The sequence below is a fragment of the Indicator indicator genome, chromosome 41 (genome assembly GCF_027791375.1).
Source record: "Indicator indicator isolate 239-I01 chromosome 41, UM_Iind_1.1, whole genome shotgun sequence".
Classification (NCBI taxonomy): Eukaryota; Metazoa; Chordata; class Aves; order Piciformes; family Indicatoridae; genus Indicator; species Indicator indicator.
Window position 1 is genome coordinate 38,568 of NC_072050.1, and position 20,526 is coordinate 59,093.

The 20,526-nt window shown below is 66.7% G+C and overlaps 2 protein-coding genes across 4 annotated transcripts; one reads left to right on the forward strand and one right to left on the reverse strand.

The window, feature by feature from the left end:
* Positions 1 to 122: 122 nt before the first annotated feature.
* CACNB3 (calcium voltage-gated channel auxiliary subunit beta 3) lies at positions 123 to 6,076 on the reverse strand. 2 transcript variants are annotated; one of them, XM_054397139.1, is made up of 14 exons: positions 5,890 to 6,076; positions 5,656 to 5,748; positions 2,731 to 2,853; positions 2,523 to 2,645; positions 2,310 to 2,425; positions 2,161 to 2,225; positions 2,043 to 2,062; positions 1,742 to 1,822; positions 1,474 to 1,532; positions 1,264 to 1,373; positions 1,006 to 1,157; positions 828 to 923; positions 586 to 735; positions 123 to 422 (listed from the first exon to the last, which is right to left on the reverse strand). In XM_054397139.1, exons 1-14 carry the CDS (start codon positions 5,929 to 5,931, stop codon positions 123 to 125), a joined length of 1,530 nt encoding a protein of 509 aa, XP_054253114.1. In that variant the 5' UTR covers positions 5,932 to 6,076. The 2 variants fall into 2 exon arrangements, with proteins under 2 accessions (XP_054253114.1, XP_054253113.1); XM_054397138.1 differs by lacking the exons at positions 5,656 to 5,748; positions 5,890 to 6,076 and adding an exon at positions 3,976 to 4,017.
* A 2,570-nt stretch (positions 6,077 to 8,646) lies between these two features.
* Positions 8,647 to 19,854, forward strand: ADCY6 (adenylate cyclase 6). 2 transcript variants are annotated; one of them, XM_054397090.1, is made up of 21 exons: positions 8,647 to 9,483; positions 10,954 to 11,103; positions 11,458 to 11,579; positions 11,684 to 11,795; positions 11,876 to 12,003; positions 12,505 to 12,663; positions 13,303 to 13,444; positions 13,574 to 13,702; positions 14,049 to 14,074; positions 14,180 to 14,327; positions 14,635 to 14,732; positions 14,819 to 14,906; positions 15,001 to 15,117; positions 15,203 to 15,361; positions 15,862 to 16,020; positions 17,606 to 17,629; positions 17,892 to 18,053; positions 18,295 to 18,558; positions 18,957 to 19,161; positions 19,423 to 19,547; positions 19,630 to 19,854. In XM_054397090.1, the coding sequence occupies exons 1-21, from the start codon at positions 8,647 to 8,649 to the stop codon at positions 19,756 to 19,758; spliced, it is 3,483 nt and encodes a 1,160-aa protein (XP_054253065.1). In that variant the 3' UTR covers positions 19,759 to 19,854. The 2 variants fall into 2 exon arrangements, with proteins under 2 accessions (XP_054253065.1, XP_054253066.1); XM_054397091.1 differs by lacking the exon at positions 15,203 to 15,361.
* The last annotated feature ends 672 nt before the right edge of the window (positions 19,855 to 20,526 follow it).

The window sequence follows — 20,526 nt, forward strand, 5'->3', positions numbered from 1 at the left end:
AGGAGATTGTCTGAGCACTCCCAGCGCGGGGCTGGGGCGAGGAGAGGAACTCCCAGGGCAGGATTGAGGGGGGCCGGTTCCCAGCCGTGCCCCCAGCCCCTTCCCTTCCCCATCCCCACCCCCTAGTAGCTGTCCTTGGCCCAGGGCCGGCTGCGTTGCCAGCCGCGATCGTGGTTGCGCTCGGGTTGGCGCTCGGGGGCGCCGGACCCCTGCAGGCCACTGTTGTGGTGCCGGTGGGGCTGGTAGATGTCGGGGTAGGGGTCCCCGTACTCCTCCTCTTCCTCTTCCATGTGCCGGGAGCTACGCTGGGATGCGGCCCCCCCCCAGGTTTGGGGGGAAGTCTCCCCAGCCTCGTCCGAGGGCATCAGGCTGTCGTGTTCCAGCGGCGAGTGCTCCCCGCGCTCCCCCAGCAGCTGCTGGCTCTGCGGGGACGGACGGGGCTGGGGGGCAGAGCGGGGGGCGGCGAGGGGCTGCCGTGTCCCCGTAGGGGGCTGCTGTGTCCCCACCTACCACCACCACTCCACCTCCAGCCTGTCCTGGCTGCCTGTGGAGAGCAGGGAGGGGAGGGTCTAGGGGCGGGGATACCTGCAAGCCCGGGAGGCCGGTGGGTGAGGGCATGGCGTGGGGGGCGTGCGGAGGGTGGTGTGTGGCTCGCCAGTAAACCTCCAGGTATTCAGCCAGGTGCTCGCAGGCGTCCTCCAGCTGGTTCTCGTCCAGGATGACGTCAAAGAGCTCCTAGAGGGGCAAGGAGGGAGGTCAGAGATGGTTCAGGAACCCTCCCCCTGCCCGGGCAGCTCTGGGGGTAGGAGTGGGAGCCGCCGGCTTACCGGGGGGCACTGCACCAACTTGTCAGCTGCCATCATCTGCACGTTGAGATGCTTCACCTGGGACTTGCCGCGGGACTTAATGAGTCGCTGGAGGACCTGTAGAGGGGAGAGGAAAGTGACAGTACCGAGGGGAGGTGGGGGACAGCTAGGATCCTCCCCAGTGGGTGCCGCCCCTCACCTTGGGTGAGGAAACCTTGACATAGACGATGATGGGTGCCAGGGAGGTCTTGGCCAGCTGGGCAGGGTGGTTGATGGTGTCAGCATCCAGCACCACCAGCTGCAGGGACTTGGCCAGCTCAAAGATTCGTTCGATCTCGCTCTGTACCTCAGCTGGGGGGTGGAGGGGACATGGGGCAGATGTGTCAGGCCCTGTGGGGCTGATGGGGGGAGGAGGGGTCCCCCCAGCACCCTGGTGGGGTGATCCCAACCCTCTCACCGATGCTGGAGCGGGTGGTGGAGCGCTCCAGGATTGCCTGCTTGCCCAGGTTGTTGAGGATGGAGCGTTTGGCCAGGGAGAGGTCAGCGGTGATGTGGGTGATGGAGATCCTGGGGGGGAGGGGCAGAAGGGACAGTGGTGGGGACCTGCGGGTCCCCCTGCAGGCCGCAGAAGGAGAGGGTCCTGGGTTAGGGGCTGGGTCTGCCTCACCTGCCATCGAATCTGTGCTTGAGGAAGTCGAAGAGGGCTTTCTGCATCATGTCGGTGACCTGCCGGTGGGGCCAGGGCAGCCCGTGGTGAGCCGGTGGCAGATGGCACCGGCAGGGAGGTGGCAGCTGCCCGGCGCCGCTTGGCACTGCCATCTGCCTGGCACCAGCACCAGGCGGGCAGGGAGGGGACGAAGGTCACAGACCACCACCCTGTGGGGCCAGAGCAAAGCACCCCCCCCTGCTGACCCCTGCCTAGGAGCCCCCTGTACCTCATATCCTTTCAGCGAGGGCCCCACCAGCACCACAGGACGCATGGAGGGGACCACATCATAGGGTGGGATGTGCTGTGTCTGTGGGGGGACACACACACACACACACACACACACAGGGACACCTCAGAGCCCTGCATTCCCACCCCAAGGTCAACAAGCCCCTTCCAGAGAACCTTGGCAGTCCCCACCAGCCCTGAAACTGGAGGCAGAGGGGAGGGGGTCTCTGCCCCCATACCAGAAGTGGCTCCATTTGGCCTTGCCTGCAGCCCCTCTACCCATCTTCCCCCACCCTGCTCACCTGTTTCTGCTTCTGCTTGGCTTGGGGAGAGGAGAGAAGAGACAGAGGTTGGTGACAGCCAGAGGGGGGACTCTCCCAGGACCCCTAAGGACTCCCTTGGGGCAGGACCTCTCCTTACCTAAGGAGGGGGGAGGCGATCGCCGGTTCCCGCTGTCACCAAGGCCCGAGATGTTGCCAGCTCTCCTGGGGGAGCAGGAAGCAAGTGAGTATTGGGGGGGGAGGGGCGCTAAGAGAGGGGGATCAGAGCGGGGGGGATCTGATCCCTACCTGGCTTTCTGCTCCTGCTTGAGCCTCATGGCTTCCAGGCGCTGGGGGCTGGGGATGAAGGCGATGTCCCCCCCCTCCTTCACTAGGCGCCCAATCCACCAATCATTGCTGTATTTCTGGGGGAGTGCAGGGCAGGGCAGGGCACGGATGAGGGCCAAAATGGGGGAGGGTCTCTGGTCTTAATGTCCTCTCCCCCCAGCACCCCCAACTCACCTCCTTGATGTGCAGGAAATCTTTGGCTTCGAAGTTGATGGCGGCTCCCTGCACCGGGCACTCCTCGTCCAGCGCCCCGCAGTAGCTGACATTAGTGCGCACGGCAAAGGCAACTGGCTTGTGCTGGGGGGGGTGCCAAGGTGGACGTCAGCACCCCCCCAGACCCTTCCAATCCCACCCCAGGATCATGCCCTAGGTACCCTCTCACCTTGGCTCTCTCGAGCTGCTGCTGGGCCTGGCTCTCCACCTCACGCCGGGCACCCTCTTGGTCCTCCTCCAGGGACACGTCGGAGTCCAGGGATGGGCGGCTGGTGTAGGAGTCTGCTGAGCCCTGGGGATTCACAGGGATTAGTGCTGAGGGGCTGTGGAGACCCCCCCCCAAAAAAGAGGAGCTTCGCCCTAAGGTGGTGCCAACCCAGGGCCCCCCACCCCCAGCCCACAGCCATTTCCAGCTCTCGAGGGTCTGTGGTGACATCAAGCTGGGTAAACAAGGCTGGCATCGCCCAGTGTGGAAGCCCTGGGTTGCAGCCCCCATGCCTTAGGGGAGACGTGGGGGGAGACCCCAAGTTGTGGCAGGGGGTCTCTGTCCCCCCTGGGGATGTAGGTCTGCTGCAGCCACCCCCCCAACTCCCCCAACTCTGCCAGTAATTGCCCGGTGCCTGCTGTGCCCGGAACAGGCACAGGAGCTGCGGTGAAATATTTATAAGTCCCTGGATGTGGCTGAATCCCCCGGGGTCCCCCCGAGTCCCCCTCCCCCGGGCCCTACCGGCTGAGCTCAGCACTGATGCCCAGCACTGCTCTCCTCTCCGGTACACCAGGACCCCCTCCACATCCAACCTCGCTCACACTGCGGGAGGCCTGAGCCACCCTCCCCACCAAGCGCAGCCAATATGGTTTCCCAGCATGCCACCCCCCCAACATGGCCTCCCCAGCGCGGTCCCCCCAGCACTGTCACGGCTCTCCCCCAGCCTTCAAGCATCTTCTCCTCACCAGCATCCCCAGCACGGTTGCCCGGTACGGCTTCAGCGCCTCCCGCACCAGCCCACACCTCCCCCGCCATGCAGTCCCCGGCCCGGTGCAGCGGCCCCCGCGGGGTCCCCGCCCATGGGAGTCGTGCGCCTCTCTCCACCTCCCCCTCCCCCCTTTTGCCTTCCCCCCCTCCCGCCCCCCGTCCGGTTCAGGTCCCGGTCCCGGGCCACTGTGACACCTGCCGGGGGCAGGGGGACGAGACCGGCGGCGGCGGCGGCCAGGAACAAAGGGCCGGGAGGCAGCAGAGTCGTGTGTCCTCCCCCCGCACAGTCCCAGGCATGAAGCCACTCACCGGACACCGCCAACACCCCCTCCCCCCCTTCCCCCGGGGACAGCAACCGGTGCGCAATCACCGCCGCCGGAGCGCAGCCCGCCCCCCCTTCCCAACCCCAGGCACGGCTATCCCCGGTACCGGGGCCGGTACCTCGTTGAGCAGGAAGGTAGCGCTGGAGTCAGAAAACGACATAGACGGGGCGAGCCGAGCCGAGCCGTCCGCGCCCCCCCCCCCGCCCCGCCCGCCTCCGGTACCGGCTCCGGTTCCGGATGCGGCTCGGGCTCCGGCTGGCCCTGCCCGCTCCGCCGCGTCGCCACCACCGCCCCTTCCCGCCCCTCCCCGCCCCCGCCTCCCGCCGCCCCCCCAGGGCTCACGGAGCCGCCCCCGCCGGCTCAGCTTTTTTTTGGGGGGGAGATGGGGTTGGGGGTCGCGGTTCTCCCTTCCCGGGGCAAGCGAAGGACTCCGGTGCCTATCCCGTGGGACCCCCAGGAGGATGCACTGGCAGCTGTGGGGCCCGAATGACTCCAGTGCGGTGAACCGGGCCGGGTCCCCAGGGCAGCTCCCGTGGGAGGGGAAAGATTAGTTTGCAAAGGGGGCAGCTCCCGGAGGCGCGGGGTGTCCCGGGTAGCGGCGCGGGGGCTGCGCTGTCCACCGCAGCCCACAACCGGGAGTCTCGAGGCGGCGGCAGGGGGTCTCCGTGGGTACCTCCATGCTCTGGTGCAGCGGCCCCTGTCCTGCCCCGAGCCGGTAGCAGCCCCGTCTGCAGGGAGAGCCCTGCGGCGGGGCCGGAGCCGCTCCCGCCCCCCCGCCGCGCCCCCCCGCCCACGAGGAGGGGGCAGCGGCGGGCCCCGGGGGATCGGCCCGGCCCGGCCCGCCCCGTTACCGTTCAGCGGGACGGGCACCGACGGGACCGACCCGGGATGGCTCGGGGTCCGGATCGAGGTCCGCGGGGCAGCGCTCGTCGGGGCGGGGGCTGCGGTGGGGCAGCGGCCGGACTGGCCGCAGGCACAGGCACCGGGCACGCAGCACCGTGCACGCAGAACCGGGCACCGGCTCCGGTACCGGACAGCGCGGCGGGGTCGGGCCGGGCCCTCTCCGAGGTGCTGAAGGGGATGTGTGCGCTGCGGGACCGGGACAGGGGGTACCGGGGAGCACCGGGAGGTACCGGGAGGGGCAGGTGATACCCTGGGAGGTAAACGGGATGCTAGGGCCGCTCTGTGCATCACGAGGCCGCCCCTACAGGAGCCCCTCGCCCTCCCGGGGGTCGCCCCGCTATCCACTCCACCGCGGTGGCCGGGGCGAGGGGAGCTGCTCGGGACGGGGTTAACCGGAACAGACTGGAGGGCGCGGAGAGGGACTCCGTGTTCTCCCCGCTCCCCGATCAACTTCGGGAGGCGGCCCGATGCTGGCTGATGGACCGGGCAGTGCGGCACACCAGACCCCCCCCACCGGCGCCGTCCCCTCTCCCCTGCCTCAGTTTCCCCGGGACCGCCCCCACCCCCCCGCGCCGCAGTGCCGGTGCCCGGCGGCCGGCCCGGCCCTGACGCAGCATTCGCTATTTTTAGCCGCGGGAAGCGACTGTTGCGATGCTACCGGCGCCCGGTGCCGGCGCCCATCCTCGGTCCCGAGGGAACGACGGGGCGAGGGCGGCTTCCCGTTTCCCCTTCTCCCCGGTGCGAGGGTTGAGGCGGAGGAGCTCGGCCGCTCCCCGCCTCGGTTCGTGCCTTAATGCGGTGCCGCAGCGCCGCTGCTCCCGGGAGCGAACCGCGACGGGGGGGGAGCCGGGATAGGCAGGGCTGCCCCGCCCCGATGCCGGTGCCAGCTGCTCACCTGCCTGCGGAGGATGCTGGAGGTGGTGTCGGACGAGGTGCTGCCGTCCGAGCGCTTGAAGCGGCTCTTGCGCTTCGGGAGCCTCCGGGGGCTCTGCGGGGGAAAGCGCAGGCGGGTGGCCGGTGAGGACCGGCCCCGCCGCTGCGCTGCTCCCGGCAGTTCTCTGCGCTGCGGGCAGAACCGAGCCGGGCCGCACCGGGCCCGCGGAGACCGAGAGGGCTTCGTTCCGCTCACCTGGAAGGAGCCGGGAGCGGCGGGCTGAGCCGGGGAGGACATTCCCGGCGGCACCCACCGGAACCCCCGGGATCCCCGGTCCGTGCCGCGACGCCGGGAAGGGCCGCGACGCCGCCGCCGCCACTGCCGCGCTCCGCATCACACGGGGCCGCCGGGGCGTCCCGGCCGTCCCCGCCCCCGCCTGCCCGCCCCCGCGCCCATCCCCGTGGCGTCCGGCCCGTGCCCTCCCCAGCCAGGCATCTACCGGGGGGTACCGGGGATGGACCCTCCCCCGCAACTCCCGGTGATGCGGGAACCATCCAGGAGGGGTCGGGAAAGAGGAATCCCGGCCGTGCCCACCCGTGTCTGAGGCTGCGGGAGCGCCCCGCGGCCCGCATCCTACCGGCACCGATCTCGCAGCCGCCGTATCTGCCCCCCCGGAGGGTAACTGCCCCCACGCACCCCCGCGGGGGGCAGGAAGCACTGGGAGGGGGCTGGGGAGAGCACTCGCCCCACGCCCAATATCCCTGCCGTGCCCACGCCGCTGTCCCCCGGTGCTGCAGCGCCCCCGGAGCGAGGGCGGCGAGGAACCTCAGGACGGTCAGGATACGTCCCGAGAATCCCCAGCAGGGTCAGGATCCATCCCAGTGATCCCTAGTAAGATCAGGACCCGTTCTAGGGATCCCCAGCGGGGTCAGGACCCATCCTAGGGATCCACATCAGCGTCAGGAGCTCTGCGAGAGGTGGCTATCAAAGTCAGGACTCATCCCAGTAGGATCAGGACCCTTCCCAGTGACTCCCAGCAGGGGCCAAGCTTCATCCCAGGGATCCGCAGTAAGATCAGGACCCTCCCCAGCAATCCCAGCAGGACCGGAACCCCTCCCGATATCCCCAGCCAGGGCAGGATCCAAGAGGGGGCAGGGCTAGTCGGGGGCAGCTTCCCAGTGCCCAGCCGGCCGATGGGTGGCGGTGGCTGTTGAAGGCGCACTGGGACACCCTCCGCACACAAGTGCCCCCCGAGATGCCCCCGACCCATTCCCCGGGCTCCGGTGCCCCCCCGCCCCGCGGAGGGACTTCCGCGTGAGGCCGCGGGGACACGGCCCCGGCGGCAGCGGCTAATTAATGATTAATCAGTGCTCCCCGGGGCCCAGTGTGCGGGGGGGGGGGGGGGGGGGCCGCGGGGCCCGGCTCCGCCGTTGCAGGAGGAGGGGGTAGGGTGGAACGGTCTAGGGCGTGGAGGACGGGGACGGGCAGGGTCTGACCCACGCACAGATGTGGGGGACGGACGGTGGAGGGGGGCATTGGGGACCCCAGTGGAGGAGGGGGTCCTGCACCCACCTGCGCAATGCTGGGGGGGGCCGTGGGTATGCAATGGGGACAGCGGGGGGTACTGGAGGGTACTAAGGGGAGGGGTGTGTGCAAGAGACACCCTCGGGGGGGGCGTGTGCAGACGAGAGAGCTCCGAGGGGGGGGTTTCTTGTGTCCCTGCCATCCCCGCCATGTCGGTGCAGCGCGGCCGTGCCTGTGTGCGCGCAGCTCCGGGGGTGCCAGTCCGCCCGTGCGCGTTCCCGCCACCCCCACGTACCGCCCGCGCCTCCCCCGCCGCACCGGGCCGCTCCGGAGGCCGTACCGGGCCGTACCGGGCCGCCGCTGCTGTGCCTTTAAGACCGCCGGCCGGGAGCGCTCGGGAGCGGATCCGGGCGGGGGGGAGGGGGGGCGGGCACCGGCCGGGGCGGGCCGGGGCTGCGGCCGGGACCGGTGACCGGAGCCGGGGCTGCCACCGGGGACCCGGCCTAAGCGCGCGATGGGGCGGCGGGAGTGCAGCGCAGTCCCCGCGTAGGAGAAGGCGGCGGCAGCGGGGCCGTACCGGGGCGCGGAGCCCCACGGGCGGTGGCGCCGGAGGCGGAGGTGAGCGGGGCCGACCCCGGCGCACCGGGCGCGGCGACGGCGGTGGCGGTGGCAGCAGGGGGGGGAGGGGTGGACGCGGCGGTGACGGGGACCGGGACCGGGACCAGGACCAGGACCAGGACCGGGACCGGGACCGGGACCGGGACCGGGACCGGGACCGCGGGGCTGAGTGGGGATCGGGGCGTCAGGGGAGGGGACTCCGGGCTGGGCCCGGGGACGGTGGGAGCGGTACGGCCCCGGGGTGGGGGGGGGCTGCCCGGTGTTCGAGGTGGCAGGGCTGCCCGGGACGGCGGCAGGAGGGCGCTGGTGGGTCCGGGTTGAACGGGCCGGGCTCGGCGGAGCTCCCCGCGAACCGTGCCCGGAGCGGGAGGGCAGGCAGGCAGTCGACCGCCATCGGGGCCGGCCCTTCCTCGGTGGCCGTTCGCTATCGCCGCTCGCCCGGGGCTGGAACCTGCTGCCACGTCCCGGCTGGTCCCCGGTGCCCCGGGGCCGCCGTGCCCAGTGCAGCCCGTTGGCCGCCGTTCAAGACAAACAGGGCCGGGACGCCCGGGACAGTTCCAGCTTTGCCGCAAGTCGTTGTGCCAGGGAGGACGAGCTTGGAGGGGCCTTGGCAAGGCCAAGCACCGGGCACCGGGACACTGGAACACTGGAACCCGGCACCCAGCACCGGCTGTTCCTGCAGGGAACGTGGGGCTGGGGGAAGAGCTGGCGCTCTGGGGTCTGCATCCCCTCGGGTGGCACATCAGGGCCCTTGGCTGCCCGTCCCCATAGGGGGCACACGGACTGCCTGGCACGCCCGTGGGCACCGGGACCCCTCTTGGGGCGTTGCGGTGAGCGACCAACTGCTGACCCCCTCCCGGTGCCCGCAGCATGTCGTGGTTCAGCGGCATCCTGGTGCCCAAGGTGGACGAGCGGAAGACGGCATGGGGGGAGCGCAATGGCAAGAAGGGTGCCCGGCCCCGCGCTGCCCTCTGCGGCCCTCGCTACATGAGCTGCCTGCAGGACCCTGAGATGGAGAGGGGCTCGGGGCTCCCCCGGGGGCTACACTGCACCTGGCAGGAGAACCACTACGGCAAGAAGGGACCCGTGGGCGACCTGGGCCTCAAGTCGGTGGACCTGGGCTTGGAGGACGGCGAAGCCAAAGCGTCGAAGGGGAGTGGGGACCGCGGGGGGCGGCGGCCGGCGGCCGGCGAATGCTGGCGGCGCCTGCTGCAGGTGTTCCGCTCCAAACGCTTTCAGTCGGCCAAGCTGGAGAGGCTCTACCAGCGCTACTTCTTCCAGATGAACCAGAGCAGCCTGACGGTGCTGATGGGGGTGCTGGTGCTGGTTTGCGCGGTGATGCTCCTCTTCCACTGCCTGCCCGGCTCCCCGCATGTGCCGGCCGCTGCCGCCCTGGCCTGCGCCACTGCCCTCTTCCTGCTCCTGATGTTGCTGTGCAGCCGCAGCGCCTTTCCTCAGGACTACATGTGGGTGGTGAGCTACGTGGTGCTGGGGCTGCTGGCCGGGGTGCAGGCGCTGGGCACGGTGGCCGTGGCTCCCCGCAACGCAGGCGAGGGCGTCTGGTGGAGCATCTTCTTCATCTACATCACCTACACCCTGCTGCCCGTACGGATGAGGGCGGCCGTGCTGGCAGGGGTCTTCCTTTCCACCCTGCACCTCGCCATCACCTGGCACCGCAACACTGGCGAGCCCTTCCTCTGGAAGCAGGTAGGGAGAAAGGGGAGGGGGTGGGGGGCACACAGACAGACACCCAGCGTGGGGTGGGCACTCTGCTTGTCCTCACTGGTGGCTCTCCCAGTGCCCAAGTTGGGTTTTTTTCTGCACTTGGTGTTTTCTGCACGTGGAAAATTCTGGATGTGGGAGGGGCCCCCTTCGGTGCCCATGGGAGGAAGGGAAGGGGGGGAGGACCCATGGGTGCTGCCTGCAGCGTGGCTTGGGGTTGCTCCACTCCCACAGCTCCGGGAGGTGGGGGGGGCGTTGGCGAGAGGGGTCCCTGATCCTGATAGGGCTGAGCACAGACCTGCTATTGTGGGCTGCACTGGGGGGGGGGGGCACCCACAAAGCCTCTGTTGTGGATTCGGCGGAAGCCCCCGAGGGGGAATGCAGGGCCAGGGCACTAGGGCAGGGGGGGTGGCTGCCACCCAGAGGGGCTGGGACCGTGGCAGTGTCCCCTGTCCTCCCCCCACCCCGAGGTGGCAGACAGTCCCCGTGAGGTGCTACATGCGCAGGGGGGATGCAGGAGGGGTCCCGTTGTCCCCAGGGCTGCATGTTTGCAGCTCCTGTTGGCACCTTGCTGCGCTCCCCCTCTTTGCCTAGGGTCACTGTCACCCTCGCCCTGCCTGGCTCTGTCACAGCCACAGCCACGTGCTGCCCCCACGGGGCACAGGGCGAAGAACACGATGCCAGGGGTCGAGGGGGGCACACTGAGGCCAGCGTGGCTCTGGGCGGGAGGGGAATGTCACAGGAGGTGAAGCCTCCTCTCCCCCCCCCAACCCGAGTGGGGTTAATCCCTGCATGGTGGGAGCGGTGGGGCGGGGAGGATGCGGTGGGGCAGGGGGATGGGGGGGAGGGCTCCGTTTCCAGCCCGCTGAGTGCTATAAATAGCCCTGGCCCCGGTCCCGGGGGACAGGGACACGGATGGGGGAAACCGCAGCACTCCCGCTGCAGCCAGCACCGCTTCCCGGCCCCTCCTCCACTTCCCGAGGGCCTGCGGGGCCTGGCGTTGTGAGTCCCCCACCCCAGGCCCCATGTCCTGCACTGCCCCAGGTCCCTGCATCCTCTTATCCCCTCTGCCCTATATCCTCAGGTGCTCCCTGTCCTGGTTCCCTACATCCCCAGGTCCCCCCTGTGCTGGGTCCCCAAATCCAGTCCCCAGTGTCCCCAGGTCCCCTTTGCCCTCCCTACCCTGGCTCCTCAGGTCCCTGCATCCCTTTGCTCTGGTTTCCTGCAGCTCCAAGTGCCTGATGTGCTCTCATGCTGGTGCCCTGTGTGCCCACGTCCCTGCCCTGTGTCCCTCTGCCTTGGCTGCCCATGCCCCTTCACATCCCCTCCTTGCTCCCTCCCCATCCTTCAGCCATGGGCTTTTGGGGTGCAGGGCAAGGTGGCAGAGCTGGCCAGGTCTTGCTAAGAGGGGGATGTCCCTGGGTTGCTACGCTGAGCCCACCTTTTCCCTGGCAGCTCAGTGCCAACGCCCTGATCTTCCTCTGCACCAACATGGTGGGGGTCTGCACCCACTACCCGGCTGAGGTGTCCCAGCGCCAGGCCTTCCAGGAGACCAGGGGCTACATCCAGGCTCGGCTGCACCTCCAGCGAGAGAACAGGCAGCAGGTGGATTGGGGTTCTGGGGGTCCTGGAAGTTCTGGGGGTCCTGGAGGGTCTGGGGTCCTGGAGGATCTGGGGGTCCTGGAGGATCTGGGGTCCTGGAGGATATGGGGGACCTGGGGGTCCTGGAGGATGTGGGGGTCCTGGAGAACGAGGAGGGTCCTGGGTGTCCAGGAGGTCCTGGATATACTGGAGGTTCTGGGAGTCCTGGAGGACCTGGAGGTCTTGGAGGTCCTGGAGGTTCTGGGAATCCTGGAGGTTCTGGGGCTCCCAGGATCAAGCTGTGCTGTGCTGGTGCTCTTGTGGGGGGGTGTCCCTCATCACCCTGCCCCCCACTGAGGGTGGGTTCGGGGGGGTCAGGAGCGGCTGCTGCTGTCGGTGCTGCCCCAGCATGTGGCCATGGAGATGAAGGAGGACATCAACACCAAGAAGGAGGATATGATGTTCCACAAGATCTACATCCAGAAGCACGACAATGTCAGGTAGGGGGGGTCTGGGAGAGGGGGGTCTGGGGTCTGTATGTATAGGGGGGGGGGTCTGTGGGCCCTCCCCAGCCCTCCCCAGCCCACACTCTTCCTCCTGGCAGCATCCTCTTCGCTGACATTGAGGGCTTCACCAGCTTGGCCTCACAGTGCACAGCCCAGGAGCTGGTGATGACTCTCAATGAGCTCTTCGCTCGCTTCGACAAGCTGGCAGCAGTGAGTGAGGGAGTTGGGGGGAGGGTTTTGGGGTCCCAGAGCCCCCACCCCATCCCCCTTGGCCTGGCTGTTGTCCCCAGGAGAACCACTGCCTGCGGATCAAGATCCTGGGGGATTGCTACTACTGCGTCTCAGGGCTGCCCGAGGCGCGCGGGGACCACGCACACTGCTGCGTGGAGATGGGAGTGGACATGATCGAGGCCATCTCGTGAGTGGGCACAGCAGGGGGGGCACATCTGGGCACGGGGCGGGCACAGCTGTGCTGCCACCATGCAGCCCTGGGCGGCTGTGCCCATCCCTGGTTGCATCACAGCTTGGGCTGCTGTGCCCATCCCTAGTGCCAGGACATCCCTGGGTGTCTATGCCCTGCCCAGTGCTGACATATCCCTGGTGCCACCATGCAGCCCTTGGTGTTTGTGCTCATTCCTGCTGCCACCACAACCCTGGGTGGTTGTGCTCATCCCTAGTGCCAGGACGTCATTGGGTGTCTATGCCCTGCCCAGTGCTGGCACATCCCTGATGCCAGAACTTCCCTGAGTGTCTGTGCCCTGCCTGGTGCTGGCACGCCCCTGTTGCCATCACACATCCCTGTGTGCCTGTGCCCATCATTGCCGCCGGCACACCCCTCCTGGTGCCACCGTGAGCCTGCGTGTGGGTGCCCATGGGCGGCAGGCACGGTGGGCAGGGTCTGAGGTGGTGCCCCCCGCAGGCTGGTGCGGGAAGTGACCGGGGTGAACGTCAACATGCGCGTGGGCATCCACAGCGGCCGCGTGCACTGCGGTGTCCTGGGGCTGCGCAAGTGGCAGTTTGACGTCTGGTCCAACGATGTCACCTTGGCCAACCACATGGAAGCAGGGGGCAAAGCTGGGTGAGTCTGGCAGGGGGCGAAGGGGGCACAAGAAGGGATGGGCATCAACAGGTCTCCAGGAGAGGAAGTTGGTGCCAGGTGGGGGTTTGGTTGCTTCTCCCTAGGATCAGTGTGAGAGAAATGGCCTCAAGGTTGCCCCCAGGAGAGGCTGAGATTGGGCAATGAGGAAGTTTGTGTCCTGCAAGAGTGGTTAGGGGGTTGGCACAGGGTGCCCAGGGAGGTGGTGGAGTTACCGTGCCTGGAGGTGCCCAAGAACCCTGTGGCACCTGGGGACAGGGTTTGGTGAGCATGGTGATGCTGGGTTGGTTGGATGCTCCTGGAGGTCTCTTCCAACCCAACCTGTTCTGTGGTAAAGGCTGGGGGGGGGAACACAAACCCTGAGCTAGAAAGCATAAGGCACAAACTGGCACAGGCTGCCCAGGGAGGCAGTGGCTTCCCCCTCCATGGAGGTGTTCAGTGCCAGGCTGGATGAGGCCTTGAGCAACCTGGGCTGGTGGGAGGTGTCCCTGCCCACAGCAGGAGGTTGGCACTGGGTGACCTTTGAGGTCCCTTCCAACCCAACCCATCCTAGGGTTCTATGACACAGGGTGGCTGGGGTGGGGGCAGGGGGTGCTCAGTGCCTTTGTGCCCCCATCCCAGGCGCATCCACATCACCTGGGCTACGCTGCAGTATCTGAATGGGGACTATGAGGTGGAGCCTGGGCACGGGGGCGAGCGCAATGCCTACCTCAAGGAGCACAACATTGAGACCTTCCTCATCGTGGGCTGCAGCCAGAAGCGAGTCAGTTGGGGGCACTTGGCAGGGCTGGGGGGTGTTTAGCAGGGCTGGGGGCACTTGGCAGGGGGTTGGGGGACCTGACATCCCAAGAGGGCACCCTGGTGACTCTTTGATGGGCGTCTGCCCCTGCAGAAGGAGGAGAAAGCTATCCTGGCCAAGCTGCAGCGGGCTCGTGCCAACTCAACGGAGGGGCTGGTGCCACGCTGGGTGCCCGAGCGCTCCTTCTCCCGCACCAAGGACTCCAAGGCCTTTCGGCAGATGGTGAGCGTGGCCTCTGGGGTACCCATCCTGGGGAGTCCCCCCAGCCCTGGGCTGCTAATCAGCTGCTTGCTGCTTTCCTGTGGCTGGCATTCCCTGCCCACAGCCATCGCCTGCTTCCTGATGCCTGCTGCAGCCTGCACCCTTGGGGAGCTCCTGGGCATCCCCGACCCACCATCAGCAGTCCTTGGGGCTCCCCCTATCCTTGTTAGCCTCGGGACTCTGTCCCCCATGCTTGGTGGCCCTGGTGATGCAGGGGGTTGCCCCATTTCCTTGCCATCTGGGTGGGTGCCCCCCTCCTTCCATGACACTGCCTCCTGACACTGCCATCTGCCTTCTGTCTCCTCAGGGCATTGATGACTCCAGCAAGGACAAGTAAGTGTCCCCATGCTGGGGCACCTGGTGGGGGTCCTTGGTCAGTGCCTTCCCTGGGGCAGTGCCAGGTGCTCAGAGGGGGCTCTGACTTCACACTGCCCCCAGTCGTGGTGCCCAGGAGGCCCTGAACCCCGAGGATGAGGTGGATGAGTTCCTGAGCCGTGCCATCGATGCCCGCAGCATCGACCAGCTCCGCAAGGACCACGTCAAGAAGTTCCTCCTCACCTTCCAGACCCCTGAGCTGGAGAAGAAGGTGGCACAGCCCCTCTGTCCCAGCCCCATCTGGCCTGACCCCATCCATGTCTTTGTCCCTTCTCATCTCAACCCCAGCCCCTGAGGTCATCTCTGTCCTGGTTTTGTGGTACTCTCCCCACCCTCTCTGTTCCAGCTTTGGTCCTTCTGTCCCCTCTAACCTGTGGAGTCCTCTCCATCCAGCTGGCTCCATGGTCCCCTCCATCCTCATCCCCTCCATCCTCTCCATCTCAGCCCCTGGGGTCCTCTCCACCCACCCCAGCTCACCTCCCTCCTCATCCTCATCCTCCTCCTCCTCTTCCTCCCAGTACTCCAAGAAGGTTGACGACCGCTTTGGTGGCTACATGGCCTGCACCCTCCTTGTCTTCTGCTTCATCTGCTGCCTCCAGATCGTGGTGTTCCCCCAGTGAGTACCCCAGCACCATCCCCCCAAACGCCTGCACCCCATATTCCCCCTCCCCCCCCGCTGTCTGTGGCCACCTCTCTCCTCAGCTCCTCGCTGATGCTCGGCATCTACGTCAGCATCTTCCTCCTCCTCGCTGCCATCCTCTTTGTCTGCGCTGTCTACTCCTGCATCACTGTGAGTGCAGGGCTGGTAGGGGGGCAGGGGTGGGAGGGGGTGGCTGTGGGAGTCTCTGCTGTGCATGATGGGGTCTTCTCCCCCCTTTCCCCAGCTCTTTCCTGCTGCTCTGCAGCAGCTGTCCCGGAAGATCGTCCAGTCCCGAGCCCACAGCACCATCATTGGAGTCTTCTCCATCCTCCTCGTCTTCATTGCTGCCTTCATCAACATGGTAGGGGTTGGGGAGGCTGTGGGGGGCTGTGGGGCACCTGCTCACCCCTCTCATGTCCTGTGTGTTCCCCCTCCCCCCACCCCAGTTCTCCTGCAGCCGAGTGGCCCTGCGGGACTGCGCTGCCCGAGAGCTCAACATCACCCCCGAGGCCATGGGGCCCTGCCAGCTGCGGGCACTCAACATCTCCCTGGGCACCCCTGCAGGCTCCTGCCATGGTGCCAGCCTGGCCTGTGACTTCCCCGAGGTGAGTGGCCATGAGGCACCCACAGGAGTGAGGCTGCCATGGCAGCAGTGTGGGGACCCACATGGGTGCCAGCATGGGAACTGTGCAGGGTCCTCCTTGGGTGCTGGCACAGAGTCCCTGAGGATGCAAGGTACTGGCTGGGGGTTCCCATGGGTGCAGTGTGCCCTAGGGTGCTGGAATGGGGTCCACACAGGGTGCTGGTAGGGTGCAAATTCCTGCATGGGTACAGGGTGCTGGCACAGAGTCCTTTCAGGCACAGTGACCCATGGGTGCTGGCATGGGGTCCCTGAGGGCACAGGGACACAGCCCCCCAGGAACTCAGGCTGCTGGCAGAGGTCCCTGTAGGGTGTGAGCTCCTCCATGGCTGCTGCCGTAGAGCCCCTGAGGGTGCTGAGTGCTGGCAGGCGGCATCCCCAGGGGTGCCAGGTGCCCGTCTGTGCAGGGTGCAGGGCAGGGGGTGCCCTCAGGCACCGGTGCATGCCCAGGGGTGTGCCCTGCAGTACTTCAGCTACAGCGTGGTGCTGAGCCTGCTGGCCTGCTCGGTCTTCCTGCACATCAGCAGCATCGGCAAGCTGCTGCTCATGGTGGCCATTGAGGCCACCTACCTTCTGCTGGTGGAGGGCCCCCAGGCTGCCCTCTTCGACAACGCTGACCTGCTGGTGGTGGCCAATGCCCTGTGAGTGCCTGGTGACCCCCCTGCGACCCCCTCCCAGCCCCAGCTCTCCCACCCTGCTAACCCGCAGCTCTGCTCTCCTCCCCTCCCAGGACCTTCAATGCGACCCAGGGTGAATGGTGAGAGAGGAGCTGGGACTGCTGGGGAGTGGAAGTAGGGAGGGAGGGTGGGCAGCAGCAGGGGTGTCCCCTGGGTGGGGAGGGGCAGATCTGCTGCTTTGGAGTCCCAGGGGTGGGGGTGCATCTTATTGGGATGGGCACAGATTTGGGGGCCCTGGAGTGGGGGTGCATCTTAGGGACTTCCTTGGGTGGGTGCAGGATTGGGGTCTGGGTGCAAGTTTAGGGTCCTAGGGTCCAGGGGCAGATTTGGAGTCTGGGGCCATGTTTGGCATCCATGGGGTCCCTGAGGTGGGTGCAGGTTTGGGGTCCTGAGGTCTGGGTGCAGCTCTGGGGTCTCTGGGGTCTGGGTGCAGGTGTGGAGTCCCTGAGGTCTGCGTGCAGGTCTGGGGTTGGGTGCAGGTTGGGGTCGGGGTGCGGGTTGTGGTCAGGGTGCAGGTTGGGGTCTGGGTGCAGGTCTGGGATCTGGGTACAGGTTGGGGTCTGGGATCTGGGGTCAGGGTACAGGTTGGGGTCTGGGTGCAGGTCTGGGGTCTGGGTGCAGGTTGGGGTCTGGGTGCAGGTCTGGGATCTGGGTGTAGGTTGGGGTCTGGGTACAGGTTGGGGTCTGGGTGCAAGTTGGGGTCAGGGTGCAGGTTGGGGTCAGGGTGCAGGTCTGGGATCTGGGTGCAGGTTGGGGTCTGGGTGCAGGTTGGGGTCAGGGTACAGGTTGGGGTCTGGGTGCAGGTGTGGAGTCCCTGAGGTCTGCGTGCAGGTCTGGGGTTGGGTGCAGGTTGGGGTCGGGGTGCGGGTTGGGGTCAGGGTGCAGGTTGGGGTCTGGGTGCAGGTCTGGGATCTGGGTACAGGTTGGGGTCTGGGATCTGGGGTCAGGGTACAGGTTGGGGTCTGGGTGCAGGTCTGGGGTCTGGGTGCAGGTTGGGGTCTGGGTGCAGGTCTGGGATCTGGGTGCAGGTTGGGGTCTGGGTACAGGTTGGGGTCTGGGTGCAGGTTGGGGTCAGGGTGCAGGTTGGGGTCAGGGTGCAGGTCTGGGATCTGGGTGCAGGTTGGGGTCTGGGTGCAGGTTGGGGTCAGGGTACAGGTTGGGGTCTGGGTGCAGGTCTGGGTGCAGGTTGGGATCTGGGTGCAGGTTGGGGTCTGGGTGCAGGTTGGGGTCAGGGTACAGGTTGGGGTCGGGGTGCAGGTCTGGGGTCTGGGTGCAGGTCTGGGATCTGGGTGCAGGTTGGGGTCTGGGTGCAGGTCTGGGATCTGGGTGCAGGTTGGGGTCTGGGTACAGGTTGGGGTCTGGGTGCAGGTTGGGGTCAGGGTGCAGGTTGGGGTCTGGGTGCAGGTCTGGGATCTGCGTGCAGGTTGGGATCTGGGTGCAGGTTGGGGTCAGGGTACAGGTTGGGGTCTGGGTGCAGGTCTGGGATCTGGGTGCAGGTTGGGGTCTGGGTGCAGGTTGGGGTCAGGGTGCAGGTTGGGGTGCATGTTGGGGTTGGGGTGCAGGTCTGGGGTCTGGGTGCAGGTCTGGGATCTGGGTGCAGGTTGGGATCTGGGTGCAGGTTGGGGTCTGGGTGCAAGTTGGGGTCGGGATGCAGGTTGGGATGAGATGCAGGTTGGGGTCTGGGTGCAGGTCTGGGGTCTGGGTGCAGGTTGTGGTCTGGGTACAGGACTGGGGTCTGGGTGCAGGTTGGGGTCAGAGTGCAGTTTGGGGTGAGGGTGCAGGTTGGGGTTGGGGTGCAGGTGTGGGGTCGGGGTGCAGGCAGGGGCTGAGCCGCTGCCTGGTGCCCACAGCATGGCAGAGGGCAAGGTGCCCCTGCGGGTGGTCACCCCGGTAGTCCTGGCTGTCTTCGCCCTGGCACTGTACCTGCACGCGCAGCAGGTGGAGTCCACCGCGCGCCTCGACTTCCTCTGGAAGCTGCAGGTAGCCCCTGGGCTGGGCATGGGGATGAGGAAGGGCTGGGCACTTTCTCTGCACACTGGTACTGGGGGTGGGGGTCCCAGGCTGGCTCTCAGAATTGGCATTGACCCCTCACTCCACAACCTGGCACCAGGGGTGGATGTCGGGGTGCCAGCCTGGCTCTTGAACCATCATTGCTCCCTTGCTGTATACCCTGGCACTGGGGGTGGGGGTGGGGGTGCCAGGCTGGCTGTTGGCACCACAGGCCACAGGCGAGAAGGAGGAGATGGAGGAGCTGCAGGCCTACAACCGGCGGCTGCTGCACAACATCCTGCCCAAGGACGTGGCAGCACATTTCCTGGCACGGGAGCGCCGCAACGATGAACTCTACTACCAGTCCTGCGAGTGTGTGGCTGTGATGTTCGCCTCCATCAGCAACTTCTCTGAGTTCTACGTCGAGCTGGAGGCCAACAACGAGGGCGTGGAGTGCCTCAGGCTGCTCAATGAGATCATCGCTGACTTCGACGAGGTGCCCCGGGGGAAGGGTGGCACGGCGACGGGGGTGGGAGATGGCAGGAATGGGGGATAAGGGGTGATGGGATGAGGGGATTGGGGATAAGGGGATGGGGAGTGTGGGGATTGGGTGCTTGTGGAGCTCTGGGTGTGGGGATGCCGTGGGATGAGATGCATGGAGGTGAGGTGCGCAGGCACGGGGTGCAAGGGATGTTGGAGAGGCTGTGGAGCAGCAAGCCTGGAACTGTGAGATGGGAATGCATGGAGATAGAGTGCAGGAGGTGGGGTGCACAGGGATGGGGTGCAGGAGGTGGAGTGCAGGGTGATGAGGTGCAGTGCTCCTGTCGAGGTGCAGGGCTCCTGCTGAGGTGCAGCAGGGCTGACGCTGCCTGCCCTGCCGTGGCTCTCCCCCAGATCATCAGCGAGCAGCGGTACCGGCAGCTGGAAAAGATTAAGACCATAGGCAGCACCTACATGGCAGCCTCAGGGCTCAACGCCTCTACCTACGACCGGGAGGGCCGGAGCCACATCGCAGCGCTGGCCGACTATGCCATGCAGCTGATGGAGCAGATGAAGTACATCAACGAACACTCCTTCAACAACTTCCAGATGAAGATTGGTGAGCAGCCCCCGTGGGGCCCTGTGCTGCAGCCTCACACCCCCAGCCCCCCCTTTCTGCCACTGTTCCTCCCTGTTGTATGCCCCTACCCCCACTTTGTGCCCCTCTTTGTGTCTGTTTCCTTCCTTCTTCATCCTTCCCTTTTTGCCCTTTCCCTTTTCCCTTCTTTCCTTCCTTTTCCCTGTTCCCTCTCCCCTACCTGCTCTGTGTCCCCTGCCCTGGCACCTGTGGGGTATGTGCCAGCCTGGGTGTCCCCCCCAGGGCTGAACATGGGCCCAGTGGTGGCAGGGGTGATCGGGGCCCGCAAGCCCCAGTATGACATCTGGGGCAACACCGTCAACGTCTCCAGCCGTATGGACAGCACTGGCGTCCCTGACCGCATCCAGGTCAGCCAGGGAGGGGGACCCCACAAATCCCTCCCCCTTACCCCACAAACCCCTTCACCTCCTGCATCCCCTCTCCCACCAGGTGACAACGGACCTGTACCAGGTGCTGGAGGCCAAGGGCTATGTGCTGGAGTGCAGGGGGCTGGTGAAGGTCAAGGGCAAGGGGGAGATGACCACCTACTTCCTCAATGCTGGTCCTGGGGGGAGCTAGGGGGGTTGTCCCCATGGTGTGTTCCCCCTCCACTTCCCCCCAACCCTAACCCAGCCTCTTACCCTGCACTGTGGTCAGGCAAAAAAAAAAAGGAAAAATCCCCTAATCCAAATCCATTTATTTAAAACAAAAATTCAGGAAAAAGGGAGAAATAGACACAAGGGAGGGGTCTGGGGGGGGTGGTGTGTTGATGGGGGGTACCCCCCCCCCCCCCAGGGAAGGTGTTGAAGCAGGGGATGCCCCTCAGGGGGGTGTTGAGGGAGCATTTTCCAGCCTTGTCCCTTCCCCCGGGGTGGGGGGGTATCAAGGTGCAACCCTCCCCTGCCTCCTCTGTCCTTAAACCCCATGTGCCAAAGAGGGGAGATGGAGGACACCCTCTCCCCCAGGGGAAGGGACAGGGCTGGGTTTAGGGGTGGGGGTCTCCTCAGCCCCCTCCACGTGCCAAATTGAAGTGCTGCCTGCCTGGGGAGGGGGCCACAGGCAATGCGTCTTTGCAAACCCCCCTACCAGGACACCCCCCTCCCGCCTTAGGGGGTTCCACTCCCTCCCAGAGGCTGTCCGTGGGAAGGGGGGAGGGAGGGGGGTAAGAGAAGCGGTTCCCCCCACTGCCCTTTTAAATGCAAAAAAAATATCGTGAAGTGACTTTTTTTTTTTTTTAAGCAGTTTTGGGGCCGGGGGGGGGGGGGGTGGGGGGGTGTGGGGTGTGGGCGGGAGGGGGCCTGAGCCTGGAGGGGGCGGTCTGGGGTACACCAATTACGGCCCCCCCCC